Here is a 16494-nt window from a genome sequence, read left to right as displayed (position 1 = left end):
TGAAGGTTGGCCTAGATCACCAAAAGGTAGCCATCATGATGGGTTGAGGATCTGTTGGATTAGGTTTGGTTTTGGGGTCCCTCAAGGACACCATTTGCTAAATAAGGCATAAGAGGGTTTGAGATTGGCATCTTCAGAGAAAACCTTGGGCCCTTTGAAGTTAAAAAACATTAACTATTAATATTACCTTTCATTGCCTAGGTATACAATGGCTGGGAAGGGATAAGGAATAATGGGGAGGCAGGAACATGACTGAGAATTGTGTTGTAAGTAGAGAATGAAAGTCAACTCAAAGTATGACTTTACTGCTGATTCAAAAAAGTAGATTATATGCATGCAGATGATCAAAAATTGGTATTAATTCAATTGTACAGGATAAGAAGGAATAAATTGTTGGTAATAAAGAGCCCAAGAAGCCCATAGTTAGGAATTTGAATTTAACATAGAAGTGATAGGGAATTATTGAAGGCTTGTTCCTTTCTCTTCCAATCAGGTCACTGCCTACTAGATGCCCCAACTTCTGATATCCCTCTACCCTCCGACCTCCCGGGTCGTGAGGCCCTCTATGAACTAGACCGGCAATGCCAGCAGATCTTTGGACCAGGCTTCCGCCACTGCCCCAACACCTCTGTCCAGGATATCTGTGCCCAACTCTGGTGTCGCACAGATGCTTCTGAACCCCTCTGCCACACCAAGAATGGTAGTCTGCCCTGGGCTGATGGAACACCCTGTAGAGATGGCCACCTCTGTTGGGATGGTAATTGTCTACCTGAAGAAGAAGTAACGAGACCTAAGGTGAGTAATGAGGCTGCACAAGATCAGGGAATCATAACCCACATTCTTATAGCATTTTAGGATTTACAAAGGATAAGATAATTAGTACAAGTATTCTTAGCTCCATTTTTCAGATGAGAAAAACCAAGGCTCAGAGAATAAAGTCTGATAATAGTAGCTAAACTTTATATAGCACTTTAAGATTTGCAAAGCACTTTGCACATTAGCTCATTTGAGTTTCATAACCCTGGAAGGTAGATACTATTATGATCCTTGCCTTTATAGATGAAGAAACAGAAGCTAAGTGATTTGTTCAGTCACACAGCTTATTTTCTGATTGGACCTTTTAGTCCTGAGTTCTTGTCTCCTAATGACCTCTACAGAAAGTCTAGAGACTCACTCAAATTTACAAAGTTAGTAAGTAAAAGAGGCAGCACTTGAATCCAAGTCTTGAACCTCTGAAACCAACTCTCTTTCCTTTATACCATATTTTTTCCATTATCCTATGGCATCTGATTGCTCATATACATATTAAGATAATCACAAAGATATGATCCCTGTCTTATGATATAAGACAATAATCCTGCAGTTAGAATGGAACTGTCAAACCTACACATAAATGGATGTTATCTGCATCAGGGAAGTTTCATAACTTCAGTAAAAGGAAAGAGGCTAGATAAGAAAGAAAAAAAGCTTTTTAGACATTCTATGATGGCTTAGAGAAAGCAGCAGAACTACCTCAACTTGAAAGATACATTTTCCTGAGGAGTAATGAGGCTTTTAAATTTCTTTATTCCTTTCACAGTTTCTTCTATCTTAGGATAGTGAGGTTTATTACATTTGGAAGGCAGCTGTGGCATATGAGAAAAAGAAAAAATAAAACAAAAACATGAGAGTCAAACCCTGGAGACTTGACTTTGAAGCCCTGATCTGATAGTTCTTAGGTATGTGATCCTGGGCAAGCCAGTAGACTTCTAGATCCTCATTTTCCTCATTTGCAAAACAAGGATGATAATGCCTCTAGTACCTATTTTACAAAGTTGTTGTAAGGATTCGGTGAAATAATACAGGGTAGTCTAAAGGTCTAAAAGCTTCATATTGGATTAAGACTTTTGGGCCAAACTATGTATTAAAGTCTGTAAAACTCAAAGAACTATACAAATATCTGTTGTGCTTACTAAATTTCTTCCAGAGACCTTTTTGGAGTTCACTGAATTGGTTCCTTTCATCATTCAGCACCCAGTTAGTTTTACATCTTAGCTCTAGACACTGATCTAAAAGGAGTAGCATAGGAAAACCCAGAAGGTTGAAGCTCTATAGACATGCTCAGTGCTTTACCCACCTAATTTAGTCAAGCTATTTCACATAATTTCCTAATCCTACTTTTTCCTCTCCACTTTGGTTACTTATCTACTTCTTTACCCCCACCAATCCCAGAGACATTCTCTTGCACAAGTTTTGTGAAGGTTAAACACTCTACCCTAAAAGAATCCCTGGAAATTTTGACCAATGACTTGACCTTATGAAGATTCATTTGGCTTTTTATGTTTGAATTCCAGACTACCAGCCTCCAAACAGTTAGAGGTCAGATTGTATTAAGACTAGTTCTTTTAGATGCACACAAGTGTTTGGTCTCAGAAGCCAGTGATTCAATTGGAACCATTTGTAAATGCGCCATTCCCCCTATTAACAGTTCCCAGAATATCCATCAGAGTCATCCTTCCACTAGGGGAAGCTTAGATGCCAGACTTCCCAGGGAACTATACTGAGACTCAAGAGACCTCATGCCCATTCTAGGTATGCGACCTAGTGCACAGAATTCAAGCTTCTTGCCTCTGTATTGACTCACTAAGGTATCCTGTGTTGCAGCTTGTGGTGGATGGAGGCTGGGCCCCATGGGGACCGTGGGGAGAATGTTCCCGGACATGTGGAGGAGGAGTGCAATTCTCCTACCGAGACTGCAAGGACCCTGTGCCACAGAATGGAGGCCGGTACTGCGTGGGCCAGAGAGCCAAGTATCAGTCATGCCACACTGAGGAATGTCCACCTGATGGTAATTGGCTTCTTCCAGGCAATGCTATAGTATAGCAAGGGTTGTTTCTGGGGCTACATATTACTAAGAGAACAATGGGGACAGGTCTTCAGAAATAGGGTTCTGAGCTGAGATGAAAGAATTCTTTGTCCCCGACACCAATGGATTCAACAAAGCACCAAGTTTGGAGACAGGCTGCAAAGAACCTGAGAAATTAAATTTCTTAGGACTAATTTTGCCCAGAAAACATCTAGTAAAAGGGTGAAGGGAAGATTGCCTAGGATATTGAAAAACTGGCCAGACAAGGTCACTCCAAACCCCAGCTGTTCTTATGAAGAAAGGAGCACTCCAGTGGCTAGGATAGTAACCCGTCTCACAGCTGCCAAATTCCCCTCTGTATATTTGGAAGGACTTTCCAAAGAGGGATCAGAGCCAAAGCCTCAATGGCTAACCAGGGTCTAATGTCAGGCCAGGGCAGAGGGAAGCTTTCTGAGTCTGACTCTCACTCACATTCTTGCTGAGAATAGTTGACTATCTTCCCTTAGGCCCGTGGCATGGACCGGATTGTATCTTCCAATGCAGAAATAATCTACCTCTCCTGGACACATTCTTGGTACCAGATGGGGGGTGGGGGGGATCACAGAAGTATACTTGACTGAAGAAATAGTACTAAAGGACAAGAGCAAGAGAAAGGGAGGGAGGAAATCAGCTCTTTCCCCCATAGTCCAATTCACCTCCCTCTTAATTTCCTAGAAATATTGTTAGGCATGAAAAGATAGATAGAACTTTATATATATAGTGATTTGCCCGAGTACAAAAGGTAAAAAGATTGTCTTCAAAGGCAATCCATCATCTGCCTGCTATGTTGTTTTGGATTTTTGTGAAAGGGAGGAGTGTTTGTCAGTGACCTTTACTCTTAGAAACTCTGGCCACTGGCATTGTGGATATTTGACTGGGCTAATATGTGGAATGTGCCTAAACCTGAGAGAGAGAGAGAGAGAGAGAGAGAGAGAGAGAGAGAGAGAGAGAGAGAGAGAGAGAGAGAGAGAGAGAGAGAGAGAGAGAAGTAGCCTGAGGAGCAGGTCAGATAATATTTCTGTTGCCACCTCAATCAGTAGGTATTGAACATATGTTTTGTGCCCAATACTGTACTAGGTATTATGGGGACAGAAAAGAAATGCAAGACATGGCCCCTGCCTTTCCTTAGTAGGAGAAATATGATGCAACATACATGACGAAGAAGGAATTATCAAACTGTTTGTTATAGAGCCTAAGGGCAATTGGCATTCAGAGAAAGGAGACCATATTGAGGGCAGGAATAGACAAGGGATTCTTTGTTAAAGGAAACCATCTTTTCCATGATGCCCCCAGTAAATAAAGATCCCTCTCCACCTCAGACCTGACATAGCACTTGTTTTGTGCCCCTGCTAAACAATTATCTCATATTTCATAGTATGTACTCATTTGCATGATGTTCCCTCATTCCATGACCAAGGAATTTTTTTAAATCTTTTAATCCCATAATATACTAGACTGTAAGTTCATCAGTTAGCAAGCATTTATTAGGTGCTAACTCTGAGCTTTACAACCACAAGCACCATGGAATGTTTAATCTTTTTTGTCTCCCTCAGCTCCTAACAATGTGTTCTGCACATTGGACTTGAGATGAGCCTAGACAAATAGGTACCATTTTTGACAGGTGGAGAAAGGCTTTCCAGACGGGAGAGAATGGAATAGGAATTGACATGGAATGAGTATGGAATACATTAAAGACATTAGCTTGGGCAGGGAGAAATGGAGTCTCAAGACTATATTATATATTATTTTTATAAGAAGAACTTTGGAAATGAAGTTTCAGGCAGGCAATAGAAAATTGTGGTCCTTATCTACCGGGTAATAACATAATGAAAGCAGTATTTTAGGAAGAATAATCAGGTATTCATATACAAAGTGGGTTGAAGGAGACTAGAGGGAAAAAAAGGGCCAATTCGGAGATTATTACAATTGTTCAGGTATACAGTGATGAGGACCTGTACTTAGGGTGGTAGCAGTGAAAAAGAGCAAATTCAAGATATGGTGAGAGGGAGGAGGTCCATAATCTGTGATTCCATCTACACTAGAAATTCCTGGTGCTGACAATTCCTCCATCAAGTCATCCATAACTTACTCTTAGAGGGATGCCTGAGGGACTAAGAGCAAATTGCCTACAGTGACATCTGTCCACACATATCAGAGGCAGAACTTACACTCAATTGTTCCCACTTCAAAAGCCAATCCTCTATTCATTATGCCATACTGCTTCTCAACAGATGGAATGAGAAGGATAAATGAGAGGAAAAATTCAAAGATAGCTCAAGCTTTTCAGCTTTGAAAACTGGAAAAATAGTAGTTCCACGAATAGAATGAAGACTGTGAAGGGGAGCATGTTAGTTTTAAACACATTGAGTTTGAGGTTCTATGATCATTAATTTATAGCTAGAAGGAAGTTCAGAGACTGCCTAATCCAATGCCTTAATTTTATGGTTGAGAAAACTGAGGTCCAAGGATAATAAAGTGATTTGCTCGAGATCACAAAGATAGGGTCCAAGGTAGAGTTTGAACTCAGCCTTTTGATCACAGTGACACTTCTCTTTCCATTCTACCAATACCATCATCTAAAAGAAATATTAAAACTGGAATGTATCTTAGAAGTCATTCAGTATAATGCCCTCATTTAACAGATGACACAAAAGAGTACCAAAGAAGACATTTATTCAGAAATAGGTCAATGATCTAGATATATTGAATTCAAAGTCCAGTATATATTCCAAAAAGGGGTATCCTATCTGTAGTTGGAAATGTTGGAGCTGCAGAAAAGACCAAGACAAAAGATATAGTTTGAAGAATTATTGGCATAGAGGTGCTAGTTGAAGCTATGAGAACAGATCAAGAAATCAAGAGAGTAACTGTACAAAGAAAGAATAGAGGACAAAAACTAGAGCAAACTTCTGTTCTGGGAGAAGCTTCTTGGTTTGTAATATACTCTCCGATTTGGTTTTGCATTCCTTAAGATTATAAAGTCATAGATTTAAAGTTAAAATGAAACTTAGAATCCAATTATTTCAATGCCCCCCCATTTTACATAAGGAGAAACTGAGGTCTAGAAAGGCTGACTTGACTAAGATCACATGGGTCATAATTGAAAGGTAGGATTTGAACTTTGTGTCAACTTATTCATCTGAAAAATGGAAATAATGAAGATCTTCCAAAAGTTGTTAATAAACAAGGCTGTGTTGAGTACTCTTTCAACTGAGACCTGGGGCAGGGAGCAGACAGGGGGAAAGGGGATCATGGAGCAAGGATTCTCTTCTATTTCATAGAATTGTAGAATTATAAAGATGGAAAAGATTTCAGAAGTCTTCTAGATTGTCCATTACCCAAAGTATGAATCCCACCAATAATATCCAAGTGGCCATATAGCCTTAAAGTTTTTCATCCTTTCTAAAAGTTTTTAGAATTCCACATCTTCTTCAGCACCCAAACCCAACAAATCCTTTCTCCCACATTTCTCTTTGAGGAAAGAGCCACATACGTGAGCATAGGCCAGTGTGTAACTGTGGTGTGTCTAGGCCCAGAAGATTGCTGAGGCTACCTCAAACTGGATCTTCCTCCTCAGGGATGGACTAGAACCAAGAAAGTGCCATGAGCACACTTTCCTCTCACTAGGGTGCCCCCCCCCCACTCCCCTGGTGTTGTTCAAAAACTATAATCCTATCTATGTACGGTATAATATCTCAACTTTCCTCTTGCTTTATCAGGGAAGAGTTTCAGAGAACAGCAATGTGAGAAGTACAATGCCTACAACTTCACTGACAATAATGGGAATCTCCTTCAGTGGGTCCCCAAGTATGCAGGAGTGTCTCCCCGGGACCGCTGCAAGCTATTCTGCAGAGCTCGAGGAAGGAGTGAGTTCAAAGTATTTGAAACCAAAGTAAGAATCCTCAGACTCAGAATTCAGAAGGAAAATGAACTTAACCTCACCACCCTTAAGTTGGCTTCCATTGAACTTACAACCAATTCTGCCTTTTTTTTTTTTGCCTCTCCCCACTTCAGGTGATCGATGGAACCCTGTGTGGGCCAGAGACTCTGTCCATCTGTGTCCATGGCCAATGTGTTAAGGCTGGCTGTGATCACGTGGTAGACTCCCCTCGAAAACTAGACAAGTGTGGTGTGTGTGGGGGCAGTGGCTCTTCATGCAGAAAGGTCTCAGGCTCACTCAACCACTCCAAGTAAGTCTCTCCAATACCCTTACATCTAAGATTGGTGGCCAGGTGGAGAAATTTGGTCATAGGAAGAACTGGACTCCCTTTGAAAGACATTTTCTTAGAATGACCCAGATTTTCTTTTTTATATATATGTGGGAGAGAACAGCAACAGCCTGAGCCCCTGGACACTTTACCTAGTAGCCTAGCAATCTGAGGACTTCTCCAAATATTTTTTTGGAAGGTGGTCCTATCCTCAGCATGGAGAACCCTATTCTTTCTGCTTAAAACCCTTCATTTCATCTAAGAATTCTAAGCACTTTACTCACATATAGTAGTACCTCACATTTGTAAAGTGCTTGATACAATATTTGAGGTTCATTCCTACTGTCTCATTTAACTCTCAAAATAATTCTGTGAGGTAGGTATTATGCCCATTTCTGAAATGAAGACAATAAAACAAAGAGAAATTAAGTGACTTACCTAAGATCAGCTTGCTAGTTAATGACAGAGCCAGGACTCGAACACAAGTTTCCTGGTAGTTCACTAGATCTGTAGTTCTTTCTAGTTTGCATTTGGAGGAGTAAAAACTATCACTATGCCAGGTAACCTGATGGCAAGTATGCTGATACTTGACTTTTGAGATGTGTATCATACCCTTCAAATGCCACACTGACTCAAGACCCATTAAGATAATCAGTTGACTAGGGAAAATTGGTGCCAAATAAGCATCCATTTAGTTGTCCTCAATGAATGAGTCTTTGAGAAGTATTTAAAGATATCCTGCTTAGCAAATTTACACTTGCTCCCACTCCATCCCATCCCATTCTCCCATTTCACTACACTAACACAATCTGCCTAAATAAACATGCTCAAGAGTTTCTTCATATTTCTAATCCCAAAGGGAATTAGAAAGCTGAAGCAAAGGATTTTTTGCTTTCCATGGCAATGTTTTTAAATCCTGCTGAATGATTTTTTTTGATCCTTAATCATAGAGACCAAAAGACCAAAGGGGCCTAGATTAAACAACCAATTTCACCAACACCCCAAAACCTCATTAAACTAGAAAGGCAGAGAATTGAAATAGTTTCTCATCCTCCTTTCTCCATACTTTCTCCTTTACTCAAAGGATAAAAGTAGGAAAAAGGTAACAAATGTCCCAACTCTAATCCTACCTCAAGTTCTACACCTTCATATTTTTTTCTACATTTTCTCAGAGGGTTATCATGTCACCCAAGAAATACCTACCTCCTTGTCATGCTAGCCAGACCACCTCATAAGAAAGTTTTATCTCACTAGTTCCTGTCCTGGAACAATATTAACCAAGTGGACACCATCCAACTCTAGTAGCAGACTGATCCAAAGGTGGAATGAGATTTCCATCTTTGCAGGGTTCTGGAATGGTTCTCTGGAACTGATTTTTCCATGTGGGTTTGAGCTCTATGTGCTGAGGTGGCCAAACAAAGTTTAATACTAGTGCACTGAACTGAATTTATTTGAGAGCTCATTTAAACTTAGAGGTGACAGGTTTGGCAACACCAATATGCTTCTTAAAGCTCTTTGGGCTTCCTCTCCTACTCTCTGGGCTAATGTAGAGATAGACATATCTAAAATTTCAATCCAATCATTTGGAATATAATTTCCAGATTAAGCAAAAAGCTTTAAAAAGTGAATGGCAAGCATTTCTGTCTGCTATAGGGGTTGATTTCTTTAGGACTTTCTGAGCCATTTCTAAACTCCAACCTTGTATGAGAGAAAATGTTTTTCCAGAAGTCACAAGCATTATAATTCCCAACCCACAATCATAGTCTAGGATCTCTGGCTACTACCCTTAAGTGTCCTTCTCTCCCTTTAGATATGGCTATAATGACATAGTCACCATTCCAGCTGGGGCCACCAACATTGATGTGAAACAGCGAAGTCATGGGGGAGTTCGGAATGATGGCAACTACTTGGCCTTAAAGACTGCTGATGGGCAGTACCTACTCAATGGAGACCTAGCCATCTCAGCCATGGAACAGGACATCCTCCTAAAGGGAACCATCCTTAAGTACAGCGGCTCTATTGCTACCCTCGAAAGACTCCAGAGCTTCCGACCACTGCCAGAGCCCTTGACTGTCCAGCTACTGACTGTTTCCAGTGAGGTCTTTCACCCCAAAGTCAAGTACACCTTCTTTATTCCAAAGGATGTAGCCTTTAAACCAAAGGGAAAAGAAAAGATAAGCACCAACATTATCCAACCCTTGCTAAATGTGCAGTGGGTCATGGGGGACTGGACTGAATGTTCTAGCACCTGTGGGTCTGGTTGGCAGAGGCGGACAGTGGAGTGCAGGGACCCCTCTGGCCAAGCCTCATCTACCTGCAACAAAGCTCTGAAGCCAGAGGACTCTAAGCCCTGTGGGAATCGACCCTGCCCTCTGTGACCCAGTAAAGGTCTATGGTCCTCATGCTCATGGACATGGTACTGGGGCATGGACAAGGGCAGCCACCTATGATAACAACATTAGTTGGGGCAATGCAGCTCACCCAGGCTTCCTATTGTCACAGTTCCCTGGGGACTACAAAAATGAAAAGGGAGAGGAAGGAAAAGGGACAGATCATAAAGGCTGTTGAATGGACCTTGCTTACGTTCAAATAGAGGGTATAGGTTTAAAGGCAAAAATGCACTTACTGACCTAAGTATAGCTTGGTGTCGACCTATTTTCAAAGGACTATAGCAGACTAAAAATGTTCAAGGAGGAAGAACAAAGTGCTGTCCGTTTGGTTTCCCCAATAGATAATCTACCTCAAAGGGGAAAAAGAAATAGTGGAAAGGGAAGGGAAAGAAAAGCTCTTTCAGAATAAGGGACATTAAATATATCCTTTGAGCTGTCTTTAAAAAGATGACAATGATATCCTCAGTATTAAATTCCATTGCCTGAAAGACTACAAGTAATAAGGGAAAGTGGGTGGCCAGATGTTCTCAAAGCATCTGCCTGAAGGAGAGAGATCCTTTTCAAGTATTTATGCAAATGTGTGTCGGACTAAAGTGTGATCTTGTACTAATATAATTAGCTTGATCTGGTTCATTATTTCCTTGGAAGGGGTGAGGGAAGCAGAGTTGATGGATGGGGCTGCCTCTCCAGGAAAGAGGTTGTTTTCTTTTGAGCGTGCACAGAGAGAAGCCAACATCTTTGGACAAATCACTTCCCCTCCTCATTTGTAAAAGAAGAGGGTTGGAATAGATGCCTTCTAAGAGCTCTTCCAATTCTACTCTTGTCCAGTTGAGCCTTTCCCAGGTCTCTCAGGACATCTAACCAAAGAAAGTGGCAAAAGGTTTCCTGGTTCAGATGCTGAATAGGGCAGTTGAACCTGAAGCACAGTGGCAACAGTTCACTCAAACTGGTTTAGAATGTTTCCTATTCAAACTATCAATCACCCATATGACACTCCAAGGCTAATCATTTTAACTGGTTATGTCCTATCCTGCACACACACTCAGCCTCCATCCCTGTATCATTCTCCGCATTTAGCAGCCTCATTTAAGTCTCTGGGTTCCTCAGAGTTGGAAGGTTGAAGGGAAAAACAGTTGAATCCAAAAATTGTCTAAAGGAGAGCTATAGACCTCATATCCCACCCTCCCTTCCTGGATGTATTTGCACAGAATGGCATTCTCTATCTAGCAGCCTAGGGACCAAGTAAAAACCAGCCAATGTTCTCAGGGTCATCTATGTCCTCTTTTCCTTATTTTGGCATCAATATGAACCTCCTGGCTCATTGCCATTCACTCCTAACATAAGGGGCCCTAAATCAATGATTATGAGTGGGTGAGAAGCAACAAAGATAAGCAAAGTTAAGAAATAACATTGAGAAGAGGGGAGAAAGCCATAAGTCTGTTTCCATACTGCAGCTTCCTTATCTCCTAATCTTTGACTCTCTTTTCCTTCGTCTTCTTTCCCCAAAAGCACAGAAAGTACACTGACTGCTCCTAACTCTGCTTGCTTTCTAGAAGGAACATTCGATCCACTCTGTTCCCCTTTTTTAAGGTGTACAGTAGAACATCAGGTTCACATTAACCAACATGTAAAAAACATTGAAAACAAAAATGCCAGAGCTACCTGAGTGACACTAGCAAAAAGGCACCTAGATTGGCTTCTGGGTCATTTCTCTTTTATTCACCCAAACTCTCAGATCCATCCTCCTGAACCAGTCATGGTGGGATATTTTCTTGACTCATTCACACTGGTCCAGCTGAGGCGTCTCTGCTCCCAAATCATTACCAATCACAGATTCTGCCCCTGGAATTCAGCTGGCAGTGGGGCTGATGATGTGCAAAGCAGAATGGAATCCAACTTGGCTTTCCCCTCACTGTGTGGGCTCAGCAGGGCTAACAGAATAAATGCTTATTTGTGTCTGGAAACCCAACAGCTGTGGCTCAGAGGCTCACAAAGAACAGATCTAAAAAGGGAGAACGTTCCATTGTTACCCTGAACTAACCACCACCCGCCCCTAGCAGAGGAGGGGAAGGGATGATGGGTGTGCTCTCCAGCGGGGTACTTTCTATGCACTCACTCTCACTGCGCGGAAATTGCCCATTCTCCAAGTTTAAGTCCAAATGGATGTTGGTATGAGTGTTTCATAACAGGAAATCCTTAGGGGCCTTGTTTGGGAAGCTAGTCATTAGACTAATGCCTTTGAACATCTCAGAGGCATTTAGAATCACAGAATCTCAGAATTCCTCCCCAATGCATGAATGAATCCTCTGCAACATCTCTGACCAATGGTTTCCAGCTTCTGCTTGAATATGTCAAAGAAAACTGCTGGCACAAATAATTCTTTTCTCTTTTCCTTCCTTATTACAAGTGAGTCTTCTGCCTGGGAATAATTCCTATCCTTCACTCCCCTAACTCTGCCTGAAGGCCTCTCTTGGCCTTTAGCAGTAGTGTTGTGTTTTGTTTTTAAATTTATAAAGACTTGCAACATTCCTCTTCCCCCACCCACATCAGCTTCCCTTTAGTGAAGGAACAGTTCCCCAGTGGTGATGGGTCATCTCCTTGTTAAATATCCTAATCTCTGCAGACACCTGTCAGCCAGTGTCCTTTGTATTTTTTTAACCCAGCTGGGTGCCCCCCCCACCATGAAGCCTATTCCTGAACCCTGTTTTCCAACTATTTAGTCACTTTCCTTGCTCTCCTCTGGGCCTCTCTCCAGTTTTTCCACATTCTCCTAAACAAGCATGACGAATGCCAAGAATAGTGGGAGGATTCCTAGTATTATGTTGGCTCTATTTTTTTAAACATCACAGTTGTGTCCTGACTTATTTTAAGCTTGTGGTCTAAGACAAGGATGGAGAAAGGCTATGTTACTATTAAATTGCTAAAATTTTATTAAACAGTTTGCAAACTGATGGGGGTTTAGAGATCCTGGAGCAGGAAGGCCCTCACACAGTCTAAAATTTCCAGTTGCCAAATTTCTTCTGGTCAGTGTAAATTAGATTTAGGAAACCTCCAGAACACTCTCCCTGGGCACTCTAATCCCCATCATCAGCAATGTGCCAGGATATTTGGACACATATTTCAGGATCCATCAAATCAGAGGTTATTCTTCCATGGTTTAGGAAGCTAGAGGTTGACCACCTTCTATTCAAGAGTAGAAATTGAGGATTCACTCCCCACAGACTTTCAAGGCCGGGAAGCATTCATTCCTCAGCTTTCAATTCCAGAAACCTGCTATCATGATCACATCATTGCCCTCCTGCCTGTAGGACTAAGGATTTAATTATATTGTAGCTATTGCAGGTTTAAGGATCCTTATGGGTGAGCATATATTACAAACCATAACTCCAGAGCCCCCACCAATATCTTTACTTTTACTAAGAGGACCAGAGGAGACAATTCCTAGGAAAAGACATTTAGTCACCTTGCATAGCAAAATAAGTGACAAAGATTTCCCCAATACTCAGTAAAAGAGACATATGTAATCAGAGGATGCAAATAATGGTTGGAAACAAGACTAGGGCAGCTCAGGCTCCCAATGATGGGGGCTTATGTCCTCTGGAAGTCACTATATTACTCTCTGCTTCCATCTTCTGGTTGTCAGCAGAAATTGGCTTCTTCCCAACAGAGAGAAGAGCCCACTAGCCTTTTATTAACTAATAGCCTCAAGAGCTATATTTAGCTCTTAAAAAAAAAAAAGTTCAAACCCTATCTAGCTACATCCAGCCTGCTAGCTAGACAAGCCCTTAGACATTTTTAAGTTTGTCTTTTGAACTATTCTTTCTCTGGAAGGCACTCAGATTTTCTGAGTTCATGCCCTTATCTAAGTTATGATCTGAAATTCCTTTTAATTCCCATTACCTTCTTCAGTCTCATATACAGTAAGGATATGCATGGAGGACACTTCAAGTCGATTTGTCTAAACAAAGCTCTCAAGCCTGAGTTGCCCATAGTGGTCCATCCCAAGAGCATGCCTGGAGATTTTGAGGAAATACTTAAGCCCAATTTTATTGGGTTAGGATGCTGTTTCTACCACACAAGGGAATCTATCAGCAAAACTGAAAAGTAATTGGAATGAGATTTGTTTCGCCCTCAAAAATACCCTTGGGTGCCAAGCAAAGCAGTTCAGAAGCAAGAACAAGGATTAGGTAGAACTGGTGAAGTTGATGACCTTCACCCTGTATTCCCCCAACACTGCACTCTCTACAGTATGATGAACTGAAGTCACCTCCATGATCAGGTGACCAGAAAGAAGTTCAAGGCTATTGGGCAAGCTGGAGACATTGAATGGAAATAGCCAGACTGAATAGGTCTTAAATTAGTGCCACTGATTACTCAACCCTCATTCTATTCAACTGAGCATGGTGGTTATGATCATTGTGGTGAAAAAATGGTCTGCCTCTGTCTTGGTATATCCCATTCTAATCTCAGCCACTGATAGGCTCTTCAGTTGCCCATGTGCATCCATCATCTGTTGTTTACAGGTACTGTGATATCATACAAAAGAGAGAAAGAGACCTAATTTTAGTCTCTGCTCTGGGAGAAAATATGTATTAGGGATACATAATTACTCATAAAGCCTTCCCTAGAGAATGGTAAATAGGGAAAGATCATCCCCTTCAACAAATGGCAGCTAAGTATTGTGAATTTTAAAATCTCCATCTTGGTCTAGCACCCAAAAATTGTGCACACCCACACTACACGGGCATGTGCTAGTCAATGACAAATCAGAAATAACTAACTGCCCACCTGGGCTGTCCTAAGCCAAGCTTGAGCCACCATTGGCACATGTGAGGCACAGGAAGTGAAGGAGAGAGCAGCCTCTGGAATTCGCTCACTTCCTGTAGACAGGGCTAGACGCCAGTTCGTGTTAGAAGCTTGAACAGAGAGGAGGCCCGCAGACAGCTTCCCTTCAGATCGGTCACATGAGTCAAGGACTGATTCCTTCCACCTTGGCCCTTTGGGCCTACACTCCCTCTGCCTTGGTCAGAGGTTGAGTAACCCCTTTCCCTTTTCTCCTCTCTACTTCTCTCCCTCTCCTTTTCCCTACTCCCATTGTGATTAAACCTCCATAAACTCCATTCTGACTTGAGTGTTTCATTTTAGGAATTTCATAAGTAAATTCCTTGGCGGCCATTGTTCAATATTATAATACTCTCAAAAGGTGAAAATTTCACCACAACAGTTGGTGACCACGAAGGGACTTGAACCCCCAATCTTCTGATTTCTCTCTCTGATCTTCACTTCAGCCTTTAATAGCTACTGCCTAGGAAAAAAAAAAGAAAAAAATCTTGATCAGCTCCTGCTGGCTATCCACTCTTGGCCCTGCTTTAGTGCTTCGAAGGTTATCGAACCTCAATAAATTTCCTGAATTTTCTTGCCTTTTCACCCCACTTCCTCCTCACTCAGTCAGTCCTTTTACCAGATACCTTGGCTTAAAGACACAGCTGCCAGAACAGGTAAGTATAAAACACCTTTTCTCTCTTCTCTTTTATCCTTAATTTAAATTGGGGTCAACAGGTTGTTTTTTCTTTGTCTCTCATTTCCTCCTCCCTTTACTTTAAGGAGTGGATTAAGGGCTCAGTGGATTGAGAGGCAGGCCAGGCTTACCTAATCAACTGATTAGCAATGAGGAACCTCTGGAGAAGGAGCTCTTAGGAGCTCCTAGCCCCCAACAAAAACAACTGAATACAGCTAGGGAGCTAACTTAAAACCCATTTTCCTGTTTTCCTGGCCTTTCTAGTCTTAAAAATTTAAGTGGGCTTTGCTCAAGGAAGGCAGCACATGGTCCTAGCGGTTTTAGCCTGAGGGCTAAAGAAGATTGCTGGGACCCTCCCATATACACACTTTGTAAAAGAAGGAGTTTTAGCTCTACCCTTTGTTTACGGCCTATTCACTCCTAATCAGCCTTTTCATAGCCTCTGCCTCCCTGCATAAGGCTTTTTGTGACCCCCCCCCCCTCCCAGAAGCTTAATAAGGAGAATTTACAACAGAATAGGCCCTTAACCTGTATAGGGTTGTAGACTGTAAAGGGAGCCACCTACTGACAAAAAAAAAGTTACAGGCAACTTGATAATTGACTTAAAAAAAAAAATGTGGTTTCAACCAGTGCATGACTTGCTTCGAAACTGGCTTATAAGTTCAATAACCAAGTCCATTGGATTTCTACTAGGTGTTCCTGTAGGATGGTTTTTTTTTTTTCAGAAACTATAAACCTCTTGGTGACCCTTACATTCATCTTCCTTGGGATTGTAATTGTTGTACTTGTAATAATATACCTAACCTCTAAGAGAGCACACTCACTTGTTCCTTCTATTACTAAACAAATTAAGGAACAAAATATTTTTATTGATCAAAAAATTAAGGAACTAAACACTTTTATTAATCAGCAAATTAAAGAACAAAACACTGTTACTGATCAATGAATTAAGGAACAAAATACTTTTATTGAACAACAAATTACGGAAAAAAATACTTTTATTAATCAACAATTGGTGGAACGGGATGAAGTTAGGGAGGAAAAATGGGGAGAGATAAAAACTTTCCTGGATGAAGTTAGGGAGGAAAAATGGGGAGAGATAAAAACTTACTTGCAAAACATTAAAAGGGAGTTAAAAACATCCCACAATAGGAGTGATTTATCTCTCCATTCCCCATCATTATCAGATTCCATGACCCGCCCTGCCCAAAACGATTTGGCTCAAATAGTATCCCCTTCACACCAACCAGATCCTCCCCATCCTGACCACCCAGCCCCTCCCCCTGCCATTCTTGCCCCTCCCACCCTGATTCCTCTATTCATGCCTCTTATCCTGCCCCCTCAGCCCCACCCCCTGTTCCTGTCCCAGCCCTTCCCCCGGCCTCTCTCCCTGCCCTCCCCCCAACTCATGTTCTAATCCCCAACCCTCATGCCCCAACAGCCAATAATCCTAACCTTTCCCTTTCTCTTACCTACCCCATTGAAAACGGAGCA

General features: G+C 41.6%; 1 protein-coding gene across 1 annotated transcript in view; it reads left to right on the top strand.

Annotated features, from left to right (window-relative positions):
• Nucleotides 1-10097, top strand: part of ADAMTS8 (ADAM metallopeptidase with thrombospondin type 1 motif 8) — a 31085-nt gene extending 20988 nt beyond the window's left edge. The window contains exons 5-9 of the mRNA XM_007495137.3: nt 494-795; nt 2644-2827; nt 6604-6776; nt 6899-7074; nt 8903-10097. Coding sequence (XP_007495199.1) covers nt 494-795; nt 2644-2827; nt 6604-6776; nt 6899-7074; nt 8903-9470 — 1403 coding nt within the window. The 3' untranslated portion in view covers nt 9471-10097. The remainder of the gene's footprint in view (nt 1-493; nt 796-2643; nt 2828-6603; nt 6777-6898; nt 7075-8902) is intronic.
• The last annotated feature ends 6397 nt before the right edge of the window (nt 10098-16494 follow it).

Source organism: Monodelphis domestica, chromosome 4 (genome assembly GCF_027887165.1).
Source record: "Monodelphis domestica isolate mMonDom1 chromosome 4, mMonDom1.pri, whole genome shotgun sequence".
Taxonomy (NCBI): Eukaryota; Metazoa; Chordata; class Mammalia; order Didelphimorphia; family Didelphidae; genus Monodelphis; species Monodelphis domestica.
The sequence above is the reverse complement of the archived record's forward strand: the minus strand, read 5'-3'. Positions and strand labels throughout refer to the sequence as shown.